Source organism: Electrona antarctica, assembly GCF_951216825.1.
Source record: "Electrona antarctica genome assembly, chromosome: 5".
NCBI lineage: Eukaryota > Metazoa > Chordata > Actinopteri > Myctophiformes > Myctophidae > Electrona > Electrona antarctica.
Genome location: NC_136810.1, coordinates 24,813,424 through 24,841,314, shown reverse-complemented (window position 1 = coordinate 24,841,314; position 27,891 = coordinate 24,813,424). Strand labels below are relative to the sequence as shown.

Below are 27,891 nucleotides of genomic sequence, written 5' to 3'. Positions count from 1 at the left end.
GAGTGGCGCGCTACGAGCTTGTAGGTCTGCTATTTTTGAAAAATCGTGAAAATATTTATTTCAGAAAACTGGAGGATTTAGAAGGATTTTTTTAAATGTTGAGGTCAGGCCTAAATGGGTCAAATGATAAGGGACAATATCGGTGGCACCCAACTGTACGTATAAATCAGGTATTTATGATCTGGCTGACTGTCGGCCTTGGTTTGTTGTCAAAGTTCGTCAGTGTTTTGTCTGCTGAAGCAACTTTGGAGAATCATCCATCAGCTAGCCCTGCTGTCCCTCGAGAGACTATGGCGGGTGCACTGCTCAAATAACTACACCAGGTATTTTTAATCAAGATGGGGCTGTTTACTTGTTTATGCATAATCTATTAAAATTAGCAGGTGTACTGTTTTTCATTAATGCTTTCTCTCTGTCTAAGAGTATGGTAATGTAACAGCTCATTTACCATATGAACATGTCTGGCAGGCTGCGGCAGCTGTTTCATTAACATTAACGCCATGTACCCTGTGACACTGTTATATTTTTTTCTTACCTTAATTGGAGGAATTAAGAAAGCTATACAGACCCTTCTCGCTTGCAGACATTTTGATGGGTGAACCCAACAGAAGGTATTTGTGTGTTATATATAGGTGTTACTACAGTGTGACAGCAAGGACGGCTCCTCCTGTGCAGTTCACTTCATGCTGGGGCACACAATAAACACCCCCGCAATTAACATTATTACCTTTCAATATGGCAGCTGTAAAAAGGGTCCACTGGTGCATGTTCTCCCTGTGTCCCCTAGGGTAGGTACCCTCCCAAAAACATGCAATAATCCTGGTCTGGCCTGATGGACGGGGAAGGAACTGGTTGGAATAACGTGTTCCTTCCACACGCTATGTCCTACTGGTGATACTCCCCCCTGTCAGGTGATGAGAAGCGGCCTGCTCACTCCTCATGCATTGAAGGAATGAGCTCAGTTCGGGGCTCTCCCCAGGTTGGCAGAGGAGAGTATACCGCCCAGGATTACAGCTTAAAATAGTGAAATAATACCATTTTAGCAAGCTCCCAACGTCTCTGTGTCACATTGCGGAAGGTTGTGTGAGTTTGTGAATTGGCTATTTAAACACTTTTCGTGCCGGCAAGGTTTCGGGCACCTCGGTAGACCCTACCAGGCAAAAACAAAAAAATTACGTCATTTTGCGGGTTCTTCGTCTGCCATTTTAAATCCGGAAGTAATAGCACAACCTGTCCGTAGCTAGATCGGGTGCCTAACTAGCAAACAAGATCATAACATGCTAAACGGAGCCTAAGGGCCGATTCATACTCCTATTTGCCGAGGATTTCGGCTCGTCAGAAATTTTCAGTAGCACCGAAGAGCCGACTTTAGGACGGTACCTGCCCCCCCGAACCTCAAATGACGTCACATTGTAGGCTCTACAGAGCCGAACCGACTTTTATTCAGCTCTAAAATAGGAGTATGAATTGCGCCTAAGTTGCGAAAATGCGAGCGAGCGAAAATGCAAGCGAGCGAGAATGCGAGCAAAAATGTGAGCGAATCTGAGGGTCTATTCCGAGATAAACCCCGCTAAAGATCGCGGCCAGTATGGGATTCTATGGAGCACGGATTATCATTATTTTCGTCACTTTTGGTTCTCGACCGTTCCAAGATGGTTGCCGGTCCCCTTGTCGTCGGGGCCCGTATGCAGGAGGCTTAAGTACAGTATGACTGTTAAACGTTCAAACGCGAGGATGGCATAAAAATGAGGAGTGTTATTAACCGTGTTTGGACGTGTATGGCTCGAAGTGTGTTAAAGAATCAAGGCTTTGTTTGTCACTCATACATGTTGTACAAGCAGCAAAATGTTGGTGTGACATGGTTCACAAGACAGCAGAAACAACAGTAATACAATAATAATAATAATAATAATAAAACTTTATTTGTATAGCACCTTTCATGACATGAGATGCAGCTCAAAGTGCTTTACAGAGCAATGGAGAAAGAAAGAAAAGAAAAGCAAGGCATAAACATTAAAAATAATAACAGTAATGCAATACAGTGAGGACATGAATAACAAAAAATTAAAAGATCAATTAAAAGCAAGAGTGTAGAAGTGGGTCTTGAGCTGTGCTTTAAAAATGTCTACAGAGGCTGCCTGTCGAAGGTACAGTGGGAGTTTGTTCCACGCCGTCGGCCCGCAGAAGAAAAAATCTGCTTCCCCGTATTTTTTAGTTGCCATTTTTTTAGGCAAAGCGAGCAGGCCAGCAGTGGAAGACCTTAGGGGGCGGTTTGGGACATATTTCGGCAGGCAGTCATGTAGGTAGGAAGGTGCGAGACCATTGAGAGCTTTATAAACGTAAAAGTAATAATTTATAAATAAAAGTAAAATAATTTTAAAATCAATCCTAAAAACAACCGGAAGCCAGTGCAGTGAAGCTAAAACTGGAATATTATGTTCTCTCATCTTAGTTTTAGTTAAAACTCTGGCTGCCGCCAGTAATATATATGTCAGTTGTTTTCTTAGGCAGTCCAGAAAAAAGTGCATTGCAGTAATCAAGCCGAGAAAAAACAAAGGCGTGGATTAGCGTTTTTGCATCGTCCAATGACAAATAGGCTCTGATTCGTGCAATATTTCTGAAAAAGGGCAATCTTGGTAACATGATTAATGTGTGAATTAAAATTCAATTCAGAATCAACAAAACAATATACAGGTATACAAGATGATTATAATGGATGAGCATACTGGACTCTTTGGCACTACTTGTTATTTATTCCTATCGAGGGGACACGGTGGCAGAGTCGGTAGTGCTGTCGCCTCACAGCTAGAAGGTCCTGGGTTCGATTCCCGCTGGGGACGCTGTGTGCGCTGTGGGCGTGTTCTCTCCTCCACGTCAGCAGTGCTCATACCCAAGGCGGGGTTGGCGAAAGGGCCTTTCTGTGTGGAGTTTGCATGTTCTCCCCATGTCCCTTAGGGTAGGTACCCTCACTGGCCAGCCAGGGGGCCGGGGCACGCCGGGGCACCTGATGGAGGGGAAATTAACTGGTTGGAATAACGTGTTCCTTCCACGCGCTACGTCCGGCCGGGGAAAATCTCCCCTGTCAGGTGAAAAGAAGCAGCTTGGACTCCTCATGCATAGAAGGAAGCATGCGCTCAGTCCGCTGCCCTCCCAGGTTGGCAGAGGAAGTGTAGCGCCCAGGATTACATTAGATAATTGACACTAGGTGAAAAAAAAAAAAATCTGTTATTTATTCCTATCGTAATTTGTGGCCATTAATCTTCAGCAATACATGATAAGATTTCCAGGGGACGCTGTAGGGAGTTTCATATATGGTAAAGGTTTACCATGCACACATTTATAGGAATTACACTTAACTTTGTTACTGCAGTTGAATGCAGCCTCTGTTTTACTTTTATTTGGGCACTTATTTTTCCTCTTCCTCAGTTTTTTATTTTTGTTTCACATGTCTGTGTTTAGAGCTCTGACAGCCACTGGCAAAAAGCGCTTCCTATAATCCTTGCGCCGCGGGCTATGAGAGTGAGACATCTCAAGCACTTCCCAATCCACATCATCATGAACAGTCCCGTTACTGGGGTGCTGTTTATCCTTCATAATCCTCTTAGCCCTCCCCAAGCACAGTCTACTGTTATGCGTCCTGTGGAGACGGGAGGGAGCACCCTGTGGCGTGCTCAGCAGACCACCACCATCCGTAGAACTCGCAGATCCTTGGACTTGGAGTAACTATTTCCATGTCATACAGTGATAGGCCCTGGCAGGAGGCTCTGGGTATAGTAGCGGAGTCGAAGGCAGTTTTTGTGAATCGTCGTGCACGACAAAGTACTAGCACTGTATAAAAGGTTAATTCTTAATTCTCTTAAAGATGCTTTTAAAAATGTCATTGCAACATTTCACTCGGCATATGATTTACTTTCTTCCAGTATTCTAAACGTGAACGTGAAGTCTAGTGCCTCTTATGGATTTCTTATCGTTGCGAGTCTTGCCATTCTGCACCGCACAGGTACAGTAAATCATGCCTAACGGGCGGTATCTCCTGAACGGCGTCTCTCCGTTGTCTCAAATGGATAATCAGGGCTTCGTGGTATGCAGTGAATTACAGCCACTTTCCTCTCACTTCCTTTTGTTTATTGACTGACTGACTGAGGGACCTGACAAGGTGCATGTGAACCGAGAGAAAGGAGACAGACGGTGGCTGCGTTCACCCCTCCGTGGCATTTCCACAGTGCTGTGAATAACAAGGCAGGGAGCCTTGAAGTAGATTGATTACACTTGCGATCACTCTCCCCAGATAATGTCCTCCCTTTTAATCATACATTGTGCCACTGCACTCTTTACATGGTTCAGATGATCACCCGCAACTTCATCACTGTCTCATTGTTAAAGCTGTACTAATTGAAAAGCTATTCATTAGGAGTTTTTATTTATTTGTAATCTTGTTTTACTGTTGTGTTTTCCCTCTGGTTTTCCGCTGGTACAGTATGGCAGCCAGTTGCTTCTTTCACCCAGTCGAGTTAGATGTTCTTCGCCTTACTTCAGAACGTGTTATACGGCAGCACAACACAGCCCCACCTGTTCTAAGGGCTGTCCACAACCTGAACTAGAAAAGTGCCCTCCTCCCTGGTTGCCCACCCAGGGCTGTGTCAGTCGTGGGGTGTAGCCGCCAAGACACGACCAGGATCAGGTGAAACGGGACAAAATCTGAGTAGCCTTTTTAGTGGAAAGAAATTCTCGTTTGTGAGTGCAAATAAATGAATGGTCTCTTATATTTTAGTTGATAATTATGCACTAGCAAAACGCATTAGCCTAATGTGTTGATGTTGTAATTGTTCTCTGTCAGGGTTGACTGTCCCATTAAAGTTGTCTGAGGAAGTTGGAACTGTCCATGGTCTTGGATAATGCTTGCCGGTGAAGTAACCCCACCCCCCCTTCCTCCCGGCATAAAGAAAGACAGGCTTATAAAGAAAGATAGGCTTATTGTTGTTGTTGGTTGGTGCATAATGCATATAGCCTTTTCTCCTTCTCCTCCCGCCGTGGAGATGGCGAGTTGCGACATAACAAAGACACTAAAGCCTACAAATTAATGCTCAACTATATTTGTTGTTGGCGAATGGTGACGCATAGCTTTTCTCCTTTTCCTCCCGCCGTGGAGATGCTCAACATAATTTGATCATGTTGTTGTTGGTGCATGCCATCGTGTTTCCATTGTTCTGTACGCTACTATAATTGTTCTCTTGGTGTATAATTGGAGCCTATACTTGTAGCCCTTTTTCCAAGGCTTTTGTGTTGTTGTTTATTGTATATGTGAGCATTTTCTTGCTATTATGGGTGGTAAACTTGAAAAATAAAGTACCCCCTTTGGAAAAATTAAGGCCCCTGTTGATTATTCCCTGGAGACACGGCACTGCTCTCAAGACTATTTGCGCCTGATTTGTATGGAAAATAATTACGTTTCAGCAACAGTGACATTGGCTGCTTTTGTGGCAACCCTTTTTGTAAGTATAATTGCTTTTGGCTCTGCGTAGTTTAGAGCTCCCTTTATGTGTGATTCGAATTTGTTTTGGGGTAGGTGATAGCTTTATTTTGTTTATTGTTTGTGAATGGTGTTACGTTCCATCTACAGTTCATGTTCTCATCTATCGTGAGGTTGACTCTTAATGGATTGCATTTTAATCGCATTTTAATTGCATTTTTATAGCGCTTTTCCATGTGCTCAAAGCACTTTACAATGGTCCATTCATTCATACATTGGTAGGTGAAGCGGCGAACAGTCGACCCCAGCGTCCTCACTTCCCACATTGATACACCAATGGTGGCAAGCTAGCACCGACCGACTCACTGGAGGCAATGTAGAGTTCAGTGTCTTGCCCAAGGACACTTCAACATGTAGATAGCCAAGAGCCCAATCTGAAAGCAATTGGGATGGAGGTACTTCCTTGACCTAGTAGGAGGTTGAGTGCAAAGTTTCATGGGTTTCAGAGATTAGCTGTCCAGAGACAGACACACACACACAGTCACAGTCACGCACACGCACAGTCACACACACACACACACACACACACACACACACACACACACCCACACACACACACACACACACACACACACACACACACACACACACACACACACACACACACACACACACACACTCCAGGACACTCCACAAGAACAGCACTTATGACTGATGATAAAGAGCATGGGTTATAGAAGGCTTACTTGCCCGAGAAACACCGAAATCGTCCTCGTCTGGATTACCCCTTGTAGGGACAGTGTAACTTCAGTGCTGCTTCTGATGTTACTGATTATTGTTGTCTGTTGTTGGGAAAACTTGAATTCTATGGTTTTAGTTATGTTGCTCTGTCCTGCATGGAGAGTTAAGGTACCTGTCAAGAGAAAGCAGAGGGAGTATTCTAATTTGACCGTAAGGAGCTGCAGTGCAGAGTTCCTCAAGGAAGCTCCTTAGGTTCTCTTTTCATTCACTAATGACCTACCATTTTTATGAAATAAATCTAGCGTGGTTATGTACGCGGATGACTCGATAATGTACAGTACCGCATCTACAGTAGGTGAATTCAATGATTTACTAAATGATTAAATAAAAGCAGTAGCCGATTGAGTCGGCGAGAATAAATGAGTACATTGCCAAAACTACAGTAAATGCATGGTGTTTGGAGCTAGACATGTTGGACAATGATCCTCAATTGAGCATATCACTTGCTGGGAAGCCAGTGGAAGCGGTGAAAGAGGCTAAACTACTTGGAATTGTATTATATCCTAAGCTAAATTGGACTAAGCAAATTGATAATATAGTAACTAGAATGGGAAGGAGTATTGCTATAACCAGGAAATGTTCCTGGTATATAACATATAAAAGTATATAACATTAAATACTCAGAAAGTAGTAATTCAAGCTTTAGTTTTGTCACACCCTGAGTACTGCCCAGTCATTTGGTCATAAAGAACGACATACACAAATTACAAATAGCTCAAAACAAAGCTGCCAGATTAGCTCTCCAGTGCTCCAACTGGACACATATTGTACAAATTCACAGAAATCTATCATTGCTTACAGTTGAAAATAGATTACACTGACGTATTCTCACCTTTTTGTCTCCACCAGGCCGAAGGCATGGGGAGAGAGTATGTTTTGCACTCCGTCCGTCCGTCCGTGTGTCCGTCCGTGTGTCCGTCCGTCCGTGTGTCCGTCTGTGAACAGCTAATCTCTGGCACCGTTGGCTTGATCGCAGCCATACTCTGCACACACACTCCCTGAATGCCAGAGCTGAACCTCTGCCCCAAAGTTTTCACATTGGCCTGTTATAGCGCCACCAGGAGGCCGCTTTGTACAAAACAAATGTTTTGACAGTACACCTACAGATTTTGTCCAAACATTACGCAAATTGGTACACAGTCTCTCTTCAACGAAACGGGTCTTTCAGATTTTTCAGACTCCATCCTGATTGGCTAAAATTGGCTTCCAAAGTTCGCAGGAGTGCTCCGTTTCAAACAAAATGCTGCAAATCATGAACACATGGTGTGATTTCCGTGAAATTTTGCACGCACATTCCCACTAGGTCGAGGAAGAAATGTTTTCAACTCAACCTCATGGTGGCGCTATAACTGGCCGATTTGTGTTTTTACCTATAACTGCACCGATCTGTGTAAAACCATGTATGCACACTTCCTAGAGGCCAAGGAAAAACCTTTGCCTGGAATTTTTCACATCTGCTCTTTATAGCGCCACCAGGAGGCCGACATATGTAAAACACATTTTCTAATATTACTCCATCAGATTTTATCCAAATTTCACGCAAATCGGTACACATGCTCTCCATAGTCATGTGATCATGTGATTTGTTTAATTTCTCATAATTAGCCATCCTGATTGGCTACGATTGGCTTCTAAAGTTTTCAGGAGTAGCCCGTTTTGTACCCGTTTTGTACAAATTGCTACAACTCCGCAACGCAGCGTCTGATTGCGGTGAAACTGTGCATGCCTATTCCCACTACTAGGCTGAGGAAGAAATGCCACTTGACAGTTTTCAAATCAGCCTCATGGTGGCGCTACAACAGGCCAAGTCGCGTCAAACACACACACACACACACACACACACACACACACACACACACACACACACACACACACACACACACACACACACACACACACACACACAAACAAATAAACATGTTTATATTACTCCTAAACATTTTGCCAAACATCACACACAATCCTATCCTCCTGGTGGAGACCTGTGCCCAGAAGGGCACTTTTTCTAGTTCCAAAATGTTTTAATTGACAGAAAAATTATTTGACCAGGTAGGACACGTAAGAGATGAACATGACAAGCCAGTTCCGGTGATTTGGTAACACTTAAACCAAGAACAAAATTATAATAGGTTATTTGTAAAGCACTCATAAATGTGCGTATTTAATCATGCATAGTAATTTTGTTTGTCATGGTCTAATCAACACAATGTCCCTGGTGTGGCCATCCATGCACGCACACTCAACACTCAACATACAGTCATTTGAGTGAATACCTTCAGGTGTTTGAGGCTGTGGGCATGTTCATAACTGTCATGGGATATAACCTTCTGGACTGTTTAACAAAGGAATGCAAACCTTAACCTGTCCTCTGTGTGTTGACATTTATCTTGTTTGCCCAGCGGAGCGAAAAACATTGCAACAGTGAATTTGAATTATTTATTTTTTGCGTCCATTGTGTAACGCTAACACTGCTGACCGCAGCCACTTGCTATCAGTTTGAAAGGCCTACAGTATCTTTGCCTGTCCTCCTTGTTGTCCTTTGAAGTAGTTGACATTTTTTTAATTGCCCCATTTGGCTCATATAGAAAGTGTTGCAAACAGCAGCCAACGCGTATGGCAGTGATTACTTGCAGCATGTGCAAAAGTAAATACCTTGGGTGATATGGTGTGTGCAGATGAATGTGGACAAAGCCACTTAGTTCCAACTATGAATGTGTGTGTGTGTGTGTGTGTGTGTGTGTGTGTGTGTGTGTGTGTGTGTGTGTGTGTGTGTGTGTGTGTGTGTGTGTGTGTGTGTGTGTGTGTGTGTGTGTGTGTGTGTGTGTGTGTGTGTGTGTGTGTGCGTGCGTGCGTGCGTTGCCTTTAGTAGTTTGACTAGGATTTGAAGCACCTAGCTTACTGGGATCAACTCATTTTGCAGTTTTCTGATACGGTCTATTATATAGCGGATATAACTTCACTTTACCAAACAAGGCCGTAAACCTAGAGTACCTATATACTTCCCCTCTGAATTCCCCTTTGCTATATCATCCAAGTTTTATTCCAACTCGTAGCACGACTGGCGAGACTAGACCGTTTTATTCATCATTCAGGTCCCCACCTGAATGATGTGTCTCCACACCTCATTCAGGTCACACCTCATTCAAAGTTGAACTCCACACCTGATGCGACAGTCTAGCCGGTAACTCTATCTGCTCCTTTTCTGCAAGCAAGGGCACTGAACGTGATTTTGATCTCCAAGTTCATCGCATCGCGTTGAGAGCTTGTCAATTATTTTTGACACATTGCGAGAATTTGCGACACACTATAGATCTTGTAGCTTGTAGATCAGATTTCCGTAGCATTGCGACATGTTGTACATCTTGTATCTTGTAGCTATTTTTGGCTGGCGACTCACTCGTTATTCGACGGACTATAAATTAAGCATTAGCCTGGCTTCTTCTAGTATTTAATGCCCCTTGACTCCAACTCAGCAGACTCCCAATCACCATTAACAGGCAGATCAATGGGCAGCTGCAGGGGTCCTGAATGACCTGTCAGACTCCCCTGGTTTATTATGTCAGATCTCACAGCTCCTTGCGCAACCTACTGACCCCAGCTCTCTTTCCATCTCCCCTGTGATGAGTGGAGCGCCTGGAACCGTCATGTGACAGGTGCAAAGAGGAAGGCAAGGAACCGGGGCGGGGGGAACCTTGGGGGGAGGTCGTACGACACCAAAATGTTTGTTGTGATCATGAGTGTGTATGTTATTAATTATGTAAATATCACGCTGTTAGCCTCTGCTGCCTGGAAGTGCAGATGAATGTGGACAAAGCTACTTAGTTCCAACTATGAAAGTATCCCCAGGCCACTGTGTACACGACATACGGTCATACGCTTTGCCCAAAATGAGTTCTAAAACGAAGCAGCCTGCTGTTTGTCAGAGAGATAATTCAAGATTTGGGTTTACTTGTCGCTCACTCATAAGTCATAATACCTGTATACAAGCAGCAAAATTTTGGAGTGGCATATGTTCCGCAAAAACAACACAATAATATAATAGTGATGAAACTGGATGTAATAAAAAGAAAAAGCAAAAGAAAGGAATAAAGATGAAAAGTAATGTTTGCCGGCAATGGTAATGTATATAAGTAAGCATTGCCGAGCCATGTAGGGCTGGAGCCCATCTCTTGTTTCTGTAGCGTGAGGCAGCTTGATGTACAAGTACACCCCCTGGTCTGGACATGACGCTAGTATGTCGCAGGGACTTATCCCCAATCCAACCCTTGATGCTGATTGCCAAGCAGGGCGGCACTGGGTCCCATTTTTCAGATTCTTTGGTATGACCCGGCCGGGGATCAAACCCTGACGTCCCAAGCTCAGGGCAGACGCTCTAACCACAAGGCCACTGCGCTGGTCTGCTGTATATGTAGGTAAAAAACACTTCAGCAAGTAAATGGGTGGGGGGGTGCTATTGCAGTACAGCTTGCAATGCGGCTCCCATTTTTTATGTCATGGTCTGACACTGGTATTGTACACATCAGGGACAATAGAAATGAAACATAGAGTCCGAGTCCGAACGTGAGGGAAAGCCTGCTCGCCGTGCAGCCCACGTTGTGCCTTCGCCAGAAGGCAGGTGCATTTTTCTTTCCACCCACTGTGAGTAGCTCACTCGCAGCCCATAAAGAGGTGTTCCGTAACAGAGCCCACTTGATTTCACTCAGTCAGCATGTGTAATGGCACCATTACACCTTACAGCATCTTTTCACGCCGGCTAGGCCCTTTGGCTGATATGTACAGCACATAGCATCACTGTATGGCTGATATGTACAGCACATAGCATCACTGTATGGCTGATATGTACAGCACATAGCATCACTGTATGGCTGATATGTACAGCACATAGCATCACTGTCCCTTTGGCTGATATGTACAGCACATATCATCACTGTATGGCTGATATGTACAGCACATATCATCACTGTATGGCTGATATGTACAGCACATAGCATCACTGTCTGGCTGATATGTACAGCACATATCATCACTGTCCCTTTGGCTGATATGTACAGCACATATCATCACTGTCCCTTTGGCTGATATGTACAGCACATATCATCACTGTCTGGCTGATATGTACAGCACATAGCATCACTGTCCCTTTGGCTGATATGTACAGCACATAGCATCACTGTCCCTTTGGCTGATATGTACAGCACATAGCATCACTGTCCCTTTGGCTGATATGTACAGCACATAGCATCACTGTCCCTTTGGCTGATATGTACAGCACATATCATCACTGGCCCTTTGGCTGATATGTACAGCACATATCATCACTGTCTGGCTGATATGTACAGCACATATCATCACTGTATGGTGTCCCTTTGGCTGATATGTACAGCACATATCATCACTGTCTGGCTGATATGTACAGCACATATCATCACTGTATGGCTGATATGTACAGCACATAGCATCACTGTCTGGCTGATATGTACAGCACATAGCATCACTGTCTGGCTGATATGTACAGCACATAGCATCACTGTCCCTTTGGCTGATATGTACAGCACATAGCATCACTGTCCCTTTGGCTGATATGTACAGCACATAGCATCACTGTATGGTGTCCCTTTGGCTGATATGTACAGCACATAGCATCACTGTATGGTGTCCCTTTGGCTGATATGTACAGCACATATCATCACTGTCTGGCTGATATGTACAGCACATATCATCACTGTATGGCTGATATGTACAGCACATAGCATCACTGTCTGGCTGATATGTACAGCACATATCATCACTGTCGGGGGGAAACCTTGTGTGACCTAAAGGCATAGTTTTCGGGAGCTGGGGGGAAAAAACAACCTGTGTTCCCATTGATCCAATTATTATTTATGCGCAAGCTCTTGTTAATACTTAGTTCAATATTTAGTGGGATAAACTCATATAGAGACTTTACTTTGTTTCTTTTTTTTAATGATTTGAGGGGGGAGACATGCAGCAAAGATCATCATGACCGGGACTCGAACACGCGACACGCTGTCAGGCCAGAGCCTACAGTATGTGGCATGCGCCTGGACCACTAGGCCAGCGGGCACCCCAAGATTTTACCACTTCCAACCTGGCATCTCTATTTAGATTTTTCAAAATAGCAAAAAATAGCAGTTTGAGGTGTGGGAAGGAGATACTAGGTTTCTGCCTGACAGCGACAATATGTATGCAGCATCCATCTACCCCCATCACCCAACACCAATTATCAGTTATCACCAAGGAGGGAGGCTGTTCCTCCATTAGTTATTCATTCACCCATGTGCCATGTTCACTCTAATTTGATTTTCTCCCTACGTTTTTGCATTAAAACTCACTGTAAGAGGCCGAGCTCTTAGAAGTTAAGCACAGAGATTAACTGTGCTTCGCTAAATCTCTTCAACAAACATATTCTGCATGTACCATTAACCTTGGACAAGCTGATTAACTTAACTCTGCAACTTTTCCCCTACCGATTGCCCAAATCATGTTAAAAATCCACAGTAGAATTCCATAACTCATAACTGAAATGGGATAGTGCAATTACCCCACATCTGAGTGTAATCTGTTAGCGGTGGAGATGAAACCATGCATTGATCAAATTTATGCTGAAACGATCATTACCAGAGAATAGATGATTGTGTGTACCCGTCCCATCTGAAGCATAAAACCCTGCACAATAGTCAATGGAGTCTGATGAAATGTGTCTTTCCTCTGCATTACGGAAAACTCTGCTTTGTGTGGGTGTGCAATTGTAATTGCGTTCTCACTTCTGTCTGGCTATCTGGCTACTTGCCAGAAAATGTCCTTCTGCCCATCTGTATTGTCTGTTTGTGTGCTGTCTGTATTTACACACCTGTGTGTGTGTGTGTGTGTGTGTGTGTGTGTGTGTGTGTGTGTGTGTGTGTGTGTGTGTGTGTGTGTGTGTGTGTGTGTGTGTGTGTGTGTGTGTGTGTGTGTGTGTGTGTGTGTGTGTGTGTGTGTGCGTGTGTGCGTATGCATGTGCGTGCACGTTTGTGTTTGTGTGTGTGCACGTGCGCGTGTGCGTGGCTGCGTGCGTGCTTGTGTGCACATGCGTGCATGCTTGTCTGCACGTGTGTGTGTGTGTGTGTGTGTGTGTGTGTGTGTGTGTGTGTGTGTGTGTGTGTGTGTGTGTGTGTGTGTGTGTGTGTGTGTGTGTGTGTGTGTGTGTGTGTGTGTGTGTGTGTGTGTGTGTGTGTGTGTGTTGGTCATCTTGGCAGACTGTGAGAGGCTCCTTCAGGCATAGGGCAGCAGCAGCATTTCATTAGCCCAACAACAGTGTGCCCCAGAGCAGCTGACGATGCTAGGAATGGGCCCTCAGCCATCCCCATAATCCCACCACCACACACAGTGCTGGTCAAAGTACTCAACCCCAGCACTTGAGATACCGGTACTCAAATATTATCCACCTACTACTGCTACTCGACAAGTGAAAGTTGCTCTGTGAGAGTTGTACTTGAGTTTCACTTACACACTTTGTACTTTTACACTTTTACTTTTAATGTATACGTTAGCCTAATATTTAGAGATTTTACAGAAATGAAAACGAAAAACAAAACAAAAAGTTGTTATTGAGCCTGTAGATCGGTTATTTTCAATAGTAGAGGTTCGGGAAAATAGCTGATGCCCATGGAGATCTCTGTATTTGTCAGTCATTTATGTCCATGGAGATCCTTGATGGCAGTAGTATACACTATGCCCATATAGCATGCACCCTTTTGTGCCCATATATGGAGGTGACTGATTTGTTTGACGGAACATTGAGGTTAGACAACACACTCTATTTGGGTGTAGCGGCAGTGGGAAATCCTTATATGGTTATGGTTGGGTCATGGTGACATCAGTGTGACGTCATCCGCCCGTCTGCCTGCCGGCCTCCCTTAAACCAATTTTAATACATTATTTGAAATAGGGCTGAGTTGGCAATTCGTAATGTACTTTTTCCCTTCATAGAATCGTCAAATAGTATCCCCCACCCCCCCCCCAAAAAAAAATGAAAAAGAAAAAAAAACACTTGGGTGGACACACAAGTGTTAGTTTGGTGTCAATATATAACAAATAATATAATAACTGGGCCTGGGCCGTGGCTCAGCAGTCCAGGCACCTTGGCTGGTAATCCAGTCTGGTAGTGTGCCGCGGGTTCGACTCCCGATCCCGACGGCCTTCACTGCATGTCACCCCCCCATCTCTCTCCCCATTTCCTGTCAGCCTACTGTCTGTCCCTCCATAAAGAAATATAAAATAAAGGCAAAAGCCATAATATAATAACTGGTAAATGGTCTGCAGTTTACAGTTTATGTGCCTCACATTAGGGGGATCACATCACTATATATATATATATACAGCAATATGGTGCTTTCAGATGATGATCATCATTAAAGGACCACTTTTCAACATCTCTTCACTAATGTTCATGAAAAAACACCACCATTTTTTCCTACTCAGTCTGTGTCTCATAGGAGGGCTTTGGGCAGTTCGGACACCCGTCCACCAGTGACATCATCATTAGGCAGATTTTTTTTTAAACAAGATTTGTTTTACAATATATTTAGATTTGTATTATCGTGAGAACGATGGCTTCAACTTTTGCATTGCAATTTTTCAGGAAAAGAAAGCCTGCCGTTTCTATTAGCTTGGATTCACCATCGATTATGTCACTGGTGGACAGGTTTCTGAACTGCCCACAGCCTTCCTATGAGACACAGACTGACTAGGAAAACATTGTGGTATTTTATCATGAACATTAGACCAATTATAGGAAGAGAAGTTGAAAAGTGGTGAAGTGGTCCTTTAATACCTGTATTGTATATTATCTAAGTGGATACAAGCAAACAATAGAGCAGCTAGAACAGTCAGAGAAATTAAGAAAATGATCCCACTTTACTGTAATGCAGCCTTTAAAACCAAGGAACCAAGAAAACACTTATACCATAACACAATATTACCATGTATTTCCCAGATTTCATCCTGTCTCATATCATGAGATATTACCATGTACTGTATATCCCAGATTTCATCCTGTCTCATATCATGAGATATTACCATGTATATCCCAGATTTCATCCTGTCTCATATCATGAGATATTACCAAACCCTGGTTCACATTCACTCTCATACTCAGTCACACACCAATGGCGGTGTCTTGCTTAAGGACACTTGAGGATTGAACCGTCTCAAAGCTCCTGAGCCACCGCTCGCTGCCCCGAGAGTACAGAATAATAAAAGAGTGTATGTAAACGACTGGCCCGATGAATCGCTGCACAAATTGAAAATGAAAAATGCACGCTGAGCGCGTTACGCAACGAAGGGAGCACTCCAACGATGACTAGCGCGCAGAAAAGAAAATTGGCAGAATTCATCAAATGTTCGAGGGGCATAAAAACCACTGACAGAAGTGAGTAGGTCCTTTAATGTGAAAAATAGCCCAGGGGTCTTTTGGAGTGTGTTTTATGTGGTTGGAGGGGTTAAAGGAGTTGGTTCATGTAGAGATGTTGGCGTGGGGGAATGTCAGATTTCCCCAGAGAATTGCTCTCTCTCTCTCTCTCTCTCTCTCTCTCTCTCTCTCTCTCTCTCTCTCCCCCCTCCCTCTCTCTCTCTCTCTCTCTCTCTCTCTCTCTCTCTCTCCCTCTCTCTCTCTCTCTCTCTCTCTCTCTCTCTCTCTCTCTCTCTCTCTCTCTCTCTCTCTCTCTCTCTCTCTCTCTCTCTCTCTCTCTCCCTCCCCCTCCCTCTCTCTCCCTCTCTCATTCTCTCTTAGTTGTGTGTCACTGGAGCAGTGCTCGAAGCCACTCAAACAGTGACTCCGCCTGTCCGGGTGTGATTTATGCAGTCATAAGGGCCGTACTGTAGCGGACCGCTGCCTGTATTTTATTCTGACACTTATTATTGAAATGAGACATTTGGGGTGCAGAGAAGAATGTGACCCCCCCCCCCGCAAACCCCCACTCCCCCCTTTCCCCCCCCCCCCCCCGTCCTCCTCGCCAAGAGGAGGTGGCAGGTCGCATTCACGTCACAATCTCAGCCCTCCAGCATGCAGGACTTCAGGGAGGAATTAATTAAGAGGATTTAATGCTGCTTTCCTCCCACTGATTATTCCCCACTTCTACTTCCTGTGTACTGTATATTGTTTTTTTTATTTATGGCAAAAAAAAATGCAAATTGATTTCCGCTCATTCAAAGGCGGGAAGTTGACAATGCGTTGTTGTTTGGGATTAGAGCAGTTCCCATGCGGCTGCTCTAAGCCACAGCTTCTGCTGTGCGGGAGGTGTGGTGTTCAGTGCAGCCCTCTGCCAGCCTGTGTGAAATGAGCAGCACTCCTGACCTTCCATTGTGCTCCTTCGCTCTCTTGTTGTCTCCATAAAGAGCACAGACAATGCCAGATACCTGCGTGAGAGGGTTTATCCACACAGCGGCGTCTCGCTCCTTATCCCGAGCGCATTGGTGGTCACGGTGTCTTGGACATGAAGAGGTTTTCCTTCTATTGGCGCTCTGTTGGTGGTGCGTAGTGCAGGAGCAGCGTGCCGGTCTCTGCTCTAAGCTGTACCGTATACAGTACACCTCCTTTGTCTGTCTGTATATCTGCCTCCTTTGGGCCTGTGTCCACTCTGTTGCCTTTTGAGACCAGATGACCTACAGTGCCCAAGGGCAGGCACACTTCAATGTATACACAGCGAAAATACACACACACACACACACACACACACACACACACACACACACACACACACACACACACACACACACACACACACTGTGGTGTATCATTTGACTCTGTATTGGATGTTGATATAGCAAACCTTTTTGTATGCAGGTGCTCAAGTGGCTCAAGCGGGGGTTCAAATCCATTGTGGTGCGTTCGACTTTGTCGAGCATCTATACGAACACAATTGGCCTGTGTTCAGGGGAGGGAAGCCGGACGTGGAGGGTGATATTTGTCACTGTCTCCTACGGGCTGGGGAGGCACCTGTCAGTGGGGAGTGTTGGGTGGGAGGTGTAGGACGGAAGCTCTATGTCCTGCCTGGTGGGGGCTGCTCACTGTCAGGTGAGCCAGTAGGATACAACAGCAGTGACAACACAGCCATGTGTTTGAGGAGGAATTAATTGGCAATTGGAACGAAAAGAATCTCCTATAGTTGTTTGTATAGTATAGTAGCCTACAATAATAATGTGGTGTTGCCACAAAATCCCAATTCACAACGGGACATGTCTCACGGCACACTGTGTGTGCCTTGGCAAACCGTTTGGGAGCCACTGACCTACAGAACAGTACAAATTGGTTGCTCTCCGTCCCGTGTGAATGTTCTCAACGCCCAAACGGCTGCATGGTGACAGGCAGTACACAGGAGGCTGTATATATGTTAAGGAGATACAAGTTCAAGTGCTCGCGGTTTGCCCAGAACTCAAGGTTAGAATGTACTCCATTAACGTGAGCTTGTGAGGCTCTTTCCCTGCAGTTGAAAGTGTTCTTTTTTGCCCCCTGTTGTCAGGAGTCATTTGGAGAGGATATCATTATCATTCCGTTCAGCACGCTCCCAGGTCAACCAGCACAGAAGCTACTTACCTCAGCATAACCTCTCCTAAGCCACTCTAAAACATCTCATTAAGGCACAGCATGGGCTGCATGCAAGGTATAGAGTTGTGTGGTGTTAATTTAAAAGCTAATGGTTTTAGCAGTTATTGCCTCCGAGCCGTTTTTTCCCCCGTTCTCGCAGTTGAAGTACATCAATCACTTCTATCAGTAAGTTCCGGCAAAGCTGCTGGTAGCGTTAGATGTCTCCCTGCCACTGAAACAGACCCTGGTGCGAAAGCACTGTGAGATGGAACTGAGTGTGACATGTTAGCAGATACACTGGCCCTATACTTCACTAATACTACTGTCTCTACATTCTGCCCTCAGTCCATGGAGAATATTGATGCAGGCCAGTGGTCGATAAGTCAAAGGCACTTGCAGAGGAGGACGCCAGAAGAGTTGGTCTATAGATATTGTACACTTGCTCTCGCTTGCTCGTCATTTTCACGTTGAAGACACAAAGAACACAAAGGATTTTGGACACTGTACATATAGGTGACTCTTATTGTGAGAACACAGGTGTTTTCTTGTATGTTTGTCAAAAATGTCTTTACTAAACTCTCATAATGGCTTATGGGTGTGTTTGTGAAAGTTGCAATTTTATGTTCTGGGGTGCATCATGAAAGAACACAATTTCCGAATGTTATTTGTCAACATGGCACTCGGTCACACAGAAACAGAGAGAGAGAGAAAAAAGGTTTCATCCTTTTCCGTTTCACTCCACTAAGCCGGTCTATTGCATTTGTTGTGCGAAGGCTGGTGGTCGTCCCAGGGGGTTAGAACAAAAACGCATTTCTCTGCCGGCTACAGCTGCTGTGTATCCATGTGCAAACCTCCGCCAGATGTACCTCTGGCCAAGCACACATACTCCATCTCAGTGCTACATTCCAGCCAACTTAACTGATATCTTACACAGGCTGCTTTCAGAACAAACAAATACAAACAAAGGAATATATATCCTGATAAAGAATCTAAATCGTGTGATGCCTATCAGATTTTGTTTCTTTGGCACATACACATGCTTTTGGACACAAAGCACGCACAGACAGCAATGTTTTAGTTGATAAACATTGTGGCTGCTGAATAGTTTGTTGTGAACAGCTCTTGTTTACTTCTAGGATGTGTTTATGAATGAATATGTATTTGCATGTTTTTTCACACTTGAAGTGGAAAATTGGTTTGAGTGTAATTACACTGAAATCTGTGTGACGAAATCAGAAGAGGCTGCATGAATATATCAAGCCTAAGTGCACAGAAAATGCATTTCACTCCTTGCTCTTTGCTAATGTACTTGTTGATCTACAGATGTAATCACATTCTGCATTCTGAAGGTTAATTACTGCAGTTGAAAATAAAGGTAGATGTTTTGTCCTGGAAAACCTGGCAAAGAATGTATAGTTAAATATACTGATGCTGATTAAGTTAGTTACCTGCCTATAGCAGGGTTTCCCAAACTTTTCTATGCCATAGCCAGAGCTATTACGAATAGCTGTATATCAATCATTAGTTGTATATCAATCATTTATTGCCAAAGCCAACTTACTTTACAAGAACAATACGGAAGTAATGCCTGCCATCAGGTGATCGATAGCCTGGGGTCCACCTATGCTTTCTATGGCATAGGCAGCTCCCGGCAGGACACTAGTTAGTTAGTTGCTGCGAGAGTGAGGTCTAGCCAACACCAACTCGGGATTCATGGATTGCTGCCCTCCACAAGTTCCTATCCAACATCAGATTCTTGAGCTCTGCAGTGTTGTCAGCCAAGCTGTCGCGCCGCAGCACGTCTATACATAGGTGGTACGCTTCTTTCCCCTCCTGGCTTTGCCCTGGGTTGGCTCCCATAGGGTCAATTTACTTGCCTCAAGTTCTGGGTGCCTGACGCAGTGCCCTGCCAGCCTCATCCTTCTCTCTCTGACTTTGTCTGTGACCCGTGGTAGGTCCTCATAGAGGTCCACAGCTCTGATGTGGTCCGTCCAGTTCCAAACACTACCGTATAGTTCCAGTCATTTAATCCTTATAATGGGAGTTGATGAAGCGCCTGCGTTACATGAACCACGTGAACCACAGTGAGATCATTCAGATCAAACAGTGTTCCAAGTTTTTGTTTCAACAGTCAGTTAGCTTTACTGTCAATAATAACATGATGTACAAAGGTAGTGATAGGACATAGTCATCTAATATCATGTGCTTCACTGCTTACTAGTGCTTAGGGTGTTGTTAACGAGCAAGAGCATGGACATATCATTGTGGGGCTGCTCACTTTACAGGAGAGCTCAAAAACATGATCTTATCTGATTTAGGTCACTGATTTGGTACTGTACTGTACTACAGTACTGTACTATACTTTGTCTGGATGCCAGCATCTCCAGAAATCAGTCTGTCTGGAATCAAGAGCATGGATCTCCATGTACTGTATGTACATATACAATCTAGTGTTACCACTTAAACCGTATGTACAGTACTTTGTTGACCGAGGTCCCCCATGGTCTGTACTTGCATCAAGGTACATGGCCTCCTCCTTTCCCCCCCTCTATCCCAAATCTCTTCCATGCATGAAATAGCCAAATTGTATGCGTTTGCTGTTATGCTGTTTTTACTGAATGTTGCCTTTTTCACTGAAAACAGGCGAATGGGTGTGTTATTATTACATGCCCAGAAAAGGGACGCTAGGGTTTATGTGGTTTAATCTAAGAACTTTTTTCCAGAGTTAATTAACTCTGGAAAAAAGTTGTTAGATTAACTGTTAAAACGGTTAAACTACTGTTTGAACATACTAAAGGCACATAGTTTTATCTGGCACTCCCGTCAGCCAGAGAGGGACACACCCTGGATGTTAAAATCCCGTTCCACGTGCAGGAGTTTCAGGCAGTTTAATGTTGATCGGGGATTAATTGCTCCATCTGGCTGAGATGACAACGAAAATGAAAGAGGAAAAGAATCCTTGTTTCATTATGGCCATGGGTGTTTGTATATAGCGAGACGGAAAGGAGGGGGGGAGCGGAGCGTGGACAGGACGGGCTGCACCAGAGGGAGAGCTGGGAAAAATGTGATCATTTTTCTCTGGGACTGTCATACGCAATAGGCAGCCTCATTTGTCTGCTCAAACTCCTTTGTTTCCACCGGGCTCCCTGGTCCAGGATTAGGCTACTCAGAGAGAGAGAGAGAGAGAGAGAGAGAGAGAGAGAGAGAGAGAGAGAGAGATGGAGAATGGGGGGGAGAACAGTGAACAAGGCGAAAGGAGGGGATAGAAGAGAATTGAACCTCGACCAAAACAGCTATGAGCTAATTATTACAACAGCCCCGTGTTATTTTAACACAGTTCTATAGCATAATGCACGTGGCTGCAATATTTAAAGACTGCTGACTGGCCACAAAGAGAGTGGAACAGAAAAAAGCAGGTCTGTGGCGGTAATAAAAGGGAGGAATGGGGGAGGGTGGGCACATGAACTGCACAGTTTTCACCTTTTTTTCTTCCAAATTGCCGCTGCAGTTCCACAGGAGTGCTGTTGACCCAGTTTATCTCTCTCTCAGGTGATTAATGCTACAAACAAAGGTCACACCAGGAGACAGGGGAGAAGAAGGCCTGTGCCCAACAGGCGTTAAGAGAGTTATACAATACACTGCTCTTTACAGCTGAGAATATGTTATAGTGTTTGTAGGGCAACTGCAGTCTCACTCTCCAGCCACAAGCCAGGACCACCAACATGTATCAGTTAAAACTATGAATAAAATGCTATTTTTAACCAATCTGAGTATTCTAATTCAATATTGTAACCAACACATTTGCAGTGGATGGAGGACGGTAGTCTCCCTACTGAAACATTGAACACTGGCGATGGCTAGGACTGGACACTTTCTGGTTGACAATGTTATTTGAAGCAGACGTTACACTGGATTGAATACACGGCCATCTTTATTGCAGTTCAGACATTTACTCACATCGTCAAAGTGAGACAAAGTAAAAGACTAATGTAAAACACTATTATACTATTACTAAAGGTAATGCTTATAGATACAGGTAGCATTGCCAGTGAACTAGTACTTTAGTAAAGCCACACGGTTAAAGGACAACTTTAGTTTTTGGTCGTTATTAGAGAAAGTAAAAGATGAGTGTTTAGCAATCGTTTTAGCGATTTTAGCAATTTTTGACAGGGGGGTACTATAGGGGGGTGCCACACTGTGTTGTATGGCTCAACAAGTCAGTTTGTCACCCCCTTCACATTCAGTAGATCCTGTGATCTTTTGTGGCCAGATGTAATTTCCTGGGGTCTAGTAGGACTATAGTAGATCATAAATAAAAAAATCGCTATAAAATTGTGTAAAAAAATACATATTTAGCCCCATGTTCGAATGCCCCCGCCACCCTGTAAACAATAGTCAAAATCGCTAAAATGAAAGAAAGCAGCAAATGAAAAAAAATGAACACTCATCTTTTACTTTCTCTAATAACAACCTAAAACGTGAACCTTGGTTGAAAAAAACTAAAGTTTTCCTTTAAACACAGCTACAGGTCATTTGGACATGTACACCTCAAATGGGATTAGGCAGTGATTTACCAAGAACAAGTTATTCACATGTTGGTGAATCACAGCTAAATCATCTTTGTTGTGCCTGCTGGGAGGTTTTTTAAAGGTCTCCATAGGAGTTTCTGTGAACGAGGCATTTAAACTGAGCATTAGAAGTATCCCACGCTCACTACATTAAGTGTCTGCAGCACTTGAAATTAGGTCACTTTGTCAAGAGCCAGTCTAGTATAGGATTTAATCCTCTCTGCCAGTATATTTTGCATTGCAATGCAGAAATTCAAAATATAGGTTGAGGAATAACGCCTTGAGTTTTCCCTCCTGGCGTTTATTTTTCACAGCCGTTACTGGTTGGATGCTAAATGCAGATTTCTACCTTCTTCTTTTCTGTCCGTTTAAAGAAATCATTTTAACTCAATTCAACAGGCGTGCCCCACAGAGCAAAAGGCTTCAATCCAAATGCCAGACTTGAATAAAACAGCTTGAATAATTGTGCTGCGCGTCTCTACCCCTTTTTTCTGCCGCTATCTAAATTATAATCTCTAGTTTCAGTATCTATACCAAATCACATTCTCTGAGGTATAGCACAGCAACGGCTTCTTTTCCAGAGCAATTACTGGGGCTAAATGAAGCGGTGCTTTTCTTCATACATGGGCCAGCTGCAGTGCAAATGGTTTTCACTCTGCCAGAAAATCTAGTTGATTCTGTGGAGCCAAGCCTGAGGATGCACTTATGAGTGAATGAGAGCCACTGGGGCAGTGATAGAGAACCAAGGGCTTTTCATCCAGCCATACTTATCGTGTCACTTCAGACTGTATTCTCTTGAATGCTTTTACAAAGATGCAGTGTTTGGTTATCTTCTGTGGCAAAAAAAGTGCTCGAGCGTCATTTATAAAAGGACCTGTTGTAGCGTCTAGAACTACGCTGCAGTATATCATCACATACTGTACTGCATTGTCAAGGACCAGAGGGTGGACGACTTTGAAATACACAGAATGTTGCTCTCTTGTTTGATCGGCACCTGACTTGAGAAAGCAGTTCCCTCCCCCTCTACTCCAAATCTCTTTGACGAATGTTCAGCCATTGTTACCCAGCATTGGGATGCTAGAGTTCAAGTATAGTTAAAAAACTCATTGGCCCTCCAGAGCTTTGACATTGTGGCATGCCGATTTGGACATTGTGGCTTGCCAATTTGGACATTGTGGCTTGCCAATTTGGACATTGTGGCTTGCCAATTTGCAGTAGGCAGAGTGTATGTACCATGTTCTGAAGTGGCACACAAAAAACACGTGTCTGATGGCTTTCCCCTTCCTCCTCCTCCTCCTCCTCCTCCTCCTCCTCCTCCTCCTCCTCAGGTGAATGGGAAAGAGCTGTCCAAGTCCAGCCATGAGGAAACAGCGGAAGGATTTCGCAGCACCAAAGACCCCATCGTGGTGCAGGTTATCAGGCGGACGCCCGGAGGCCGTCCCCATGGCTCCCCTCAGGAAATCCACGTGATGGATGTGTGCACGCAGACCGACATCACCTTTGAACACATCATGGCGCTGGCCAAGCTGCGACCCACGACCCCTCCAGTGCCTGATGTTTGTCCCTTCCTGCTCTCTGATAGGTAGGCTCCTACACACCTGCAACCCCTGATAGGCTCCTACACACCTGTAACCCCTGATAGGCTCCTACACACCTGTTGTAACCCCTGATAGGCTCCTACACACCTGTTGTAACCCCTGATAGGCTCCTACACTCCTGTAACCCCTGATAGGCTCCTACACACCTGCAACCCCTGATAGGCTCCTACACACCTGTAACCCCTGATAGGCTCCTACACACCTGTAACCCCTGATAGGCTCCTACACACCTGCAACCCCTGATAGGCTCCTACACACCTGCAACCCCTGATAGGCTCCTACACACCTGTAACCCCTGATAGGCTCCTACACACCTGTAAACCCTGATAGGCTCCTACACACCTGTAAACCCTGATAGGCTCCTACACACCTGTAAACCCTGATAGGTAGGCTCCTACACACCTGTAAACCCTGATAGGCTCCTACACACCTGTAAACCCTGATAGGTAGGCTCATACACACCTGTAAACCCTGATAGGTAGGCTCCTACACACCTGTAAACCCTGATAGGTAGGCTCCTACACACCTGTAAACCCTGATAGGCTCCTACACACCTGTAAACCCTGATAGGCTCCTACACACCTGTAAACCCTGATAGGCTCCTACACACCTGTAAACCCTGATAGGTAGGCTCATACACACCTGTAAACCCTGATAGGTAGGCTCCTACACACCTGTAAACCCTGATAGGTAGGCTCCTACACACCTGTAAACCCTGATAGGCTCCTACACACCTGTAAACCCTGATAGGCTCCTACACACCTGTAAACCCTGATAGGCTCCTACACACCTGTAAACCCTGATAGGTAGGCTCCTACACACCTGTAAACCGTGATAGGTAGGCTCCTACACACCTGTAAACCCTGATAGGTAGGCTCCTACACACCTGTAAACCGTGATAGGTAGGCTCCTACACACCTGTAAACCCTGATAGGTAGGCTCCTACACACCTGTAAACCGTGATAGGTAGGCTCCTACACACCTGTAAACCCTGATAGGTATAGGCTCCTACACACCTGTAAACCCTGATAGGTATAGGCTCCTACACACCTGTAAACCCTGATAGGCTCCTACACACCTGTAAACCGTGATAGGTAGGCTCCTACACACAGGGCCGCTTTAAGGGTAGTGCGAATGGTGCGGCCGCACAGGGCCTCGCGCAGTCGAGGCCTCGCGCTAGGCAGTGTTTTTTTTTAAGAAACAATAATCGCATCGCAGCCCGTTCCGTCGCAGTTGATTTTTCACCTATTTAAGCTGCGGTCGGCTTGGAGCCGCCCCCCAGGGGGGCCTCCGGCGGCCGCGCGTCGCCTCCTCCTCCCAACCGGCGTCACTTATTCAGCCTCCCGTTAAGCAACGCCCGGCCGTCCGGTCGTGGGGCCCCCTGTTGTCCCCCTTTGCGCTGTGCAGTGCCGTGCTAGCTTGCGCTGCAGAATTAGAGCAGATCTACAAGCTCACAATGCGTTGCAGCGCGACGCGTTGTGAGCTTGGAGATCGGCCGCGCCACCGCGCAACGCAGTCGAATTATACACACACTGGAAACGAAACAAAAACAAGTTGAACACATGTAGGCTAGTTGAGTGCACAACCGCTCCCGGTCACAAACAAAACGACTCGGCAGTCGGCACTCGAGTGAAGTGAAAAGGTATGCCATCATGTCATGTAGGACTGTGTGTGGACAAAAAAGGTTTTATTTCAAATAATTAGTCACACATGACTATGCGCGAGAGAGAGAGAGAGAGAGAGAGAGAGAGAGAGAGGACCTCTCTCTCTCTCTCTCTCTCTCTCACGCAAAAGTAAGTATTAATTAATTAATTAATTCACGCGCGCTAACGCGCGCGCACATTGTTCCCCCCGAAATATCGCACAGGGCCTCGCATTTCTCCCAGACGCCTCTGCCTACACACCTGTAAACCCTGATAGGTAGGCTCCTACACACCTGTAAACCCTGATAGGTAGGCTCCTACACACCTGTAAACCCTGATAGGTAGGCTCCTACACACCTGTAAACCCTGATAGGTATAGGCTCCTACACACCTGTAAACCCTGATAGGTATAGGCTCCTACACACCTGTAAACCCTGATAGGCTCCTACACACCTGTAAACCGTGATAGGTAGGCTCCTACACACCTGTAAACCCTGATAGGTAGGCTCCTACACACCTGTAAACCCTGATAGGTAGGCTCCTACACACCTGTAAACCCTGATAGGTATGCTCCTACACACCTAGGCTGTAAACCCTGATAGGCTCTTCCATACCTGTAAACCCTGATAGATATAGGCTCTTCCATACCTGTAAACCCTGATAGGTAGCCTGTGGGAGTGCTATTTATCATTTAAAGGACCATGTTTACTGGCATATTAACTGATTATAGAGAACCGAAGTCAGACATCACTGCTGCTAGAGTTATTTTTTCCATTGAAAATACCATACCGTACTCTAAATAATTGAATGAGCATTTTCAATAGAAAAAAAATATACTTCTGTGACCCGGGGGATAAAATAGTGACATCAGGACTTCCGTACTCTATAATTGTGTGGTTATTTCTATTTCGTCCGCAGACTGATTTGAAAAGTGTTGAAAATGACTGGAGAAAATGTATATCATAATCATACGCAATACACATGAATTGCCCAAATACGGTATACATGAAAAGCTTTAAAAGTTTGGCCAAATCTATCCTTATTGTCATTGCAACGTGACTTTGTTCAGATTTAAAAATCCACTCACTAGCACTGTTGACTATTGACTGAAATCATTTGCTCCTGACGAACATGACGTGTGTGGTGCAATCAATACATTCTACAACTAAAAGCCCGCCACAATTGAAAGGCAGGAACGTGCAATACCTCAAAGACATACTGATACTGTGTCCTGAAACAAGACATGAAAGCATCTAAAAAGCTCTGAGACAAGACGTTACACTTTAAAGTGTATCAAATTTAATTTGATACACTCAAATGTCATTTGAATTCAATTTTGAATACCGGTAGTTTTAGGCTAGAGTAGAATAAAATAAGGATAAGCTCAAATAAATACAATTTATTTTAGATCAAAAACCTCAATAAAAGGCAGCAGCAAATAGAAGGTGTTCTTCTTGGGAAAACAACAAAGAAATATGGTGTTTATTATTACTTCCCTTTGCTTGGAGTTTTGTTCATACTATTAATCTCACAGGAGCAGCAAACAAGCGAACAAGACAAAGTTTAGCATATCTAGGTTTCTTCTCTTGGGACATTGAAAACATTAACTATGCAGTGGGATTTTATTACAGCGTGTGGAAGATAACAGACAGACGTATGATTAATTCCAATAACATCAAAGCTAAACCTAATTAAACGCACATCGACAGACAGTGGGTGCTAGGCCAAAGAAACTAATATTTAAAGAGGTTGAGCCTGCACACCGTCTTCAAGGGAAAGGATCACTTTATTGAGTAGACAACGTTTTGATCCTCACAGGATCTTCATCAGGTCAGTACAATTCCAATAACAGCTCATGGATGATGAATTGATGGGTTTAAATATGATCAAGTATACATTTACAGTTCACCAGAGACCTCATACAGCCATCGAGGGATCCGATTTCAATCAAGTGTTTTATCTACATTATTGAAAACAAATATGGCCATTGTCCGCTGATAAGCACCCATGATAAGGTGTAACCACACATTTATTAAATGCTGGTTTTTATAGGCCCAGGTATTTCATGCATGACCCGACCTAACCCTCTGTCTGTCTTTCAGTATAGCTGTATAGATTCCCCACAGGGCCTGCTTGTAATAATTGCAGCTGCTTGGTATATCCATTTTGTTTCATGGAAGGTTTACAAGGTGATTAAAGTGAATGGGCTAATAAAAAACTAGGCAAC

At 44.5% G+C, this 27,891-nt stretch overlaps 1 protein-coding gene across 2 annotated transcripts in view; it reads left to right on the top strand.

Moving 5' to 3' along the window:
- Positions 1 to 27,891, top strand: part of LOC306922824 (PDZ domain-containing RING finger protein 4) — a 167,228-nt gene that overhangs the window by 107,247 nt on the left and 32,090 nt on the right. For both annotated transcript variants that reach the window (XR_013789969.1, XM_079500669.1), the window contains exon 4: positions 23,752 to 24,005. Coding sequence is in view for 1 of the 2 variants with exons in the window: in XM_079500669.1 (XP_079356795.1) it covers positions 23,752 to 24,005 (254 nt within the window). In the remaining variant the exon portion in view is untranslated. The remainder of the gene's footprint in view (positions 1 to 23,751; positions 24,006 to 27,891) is intronic.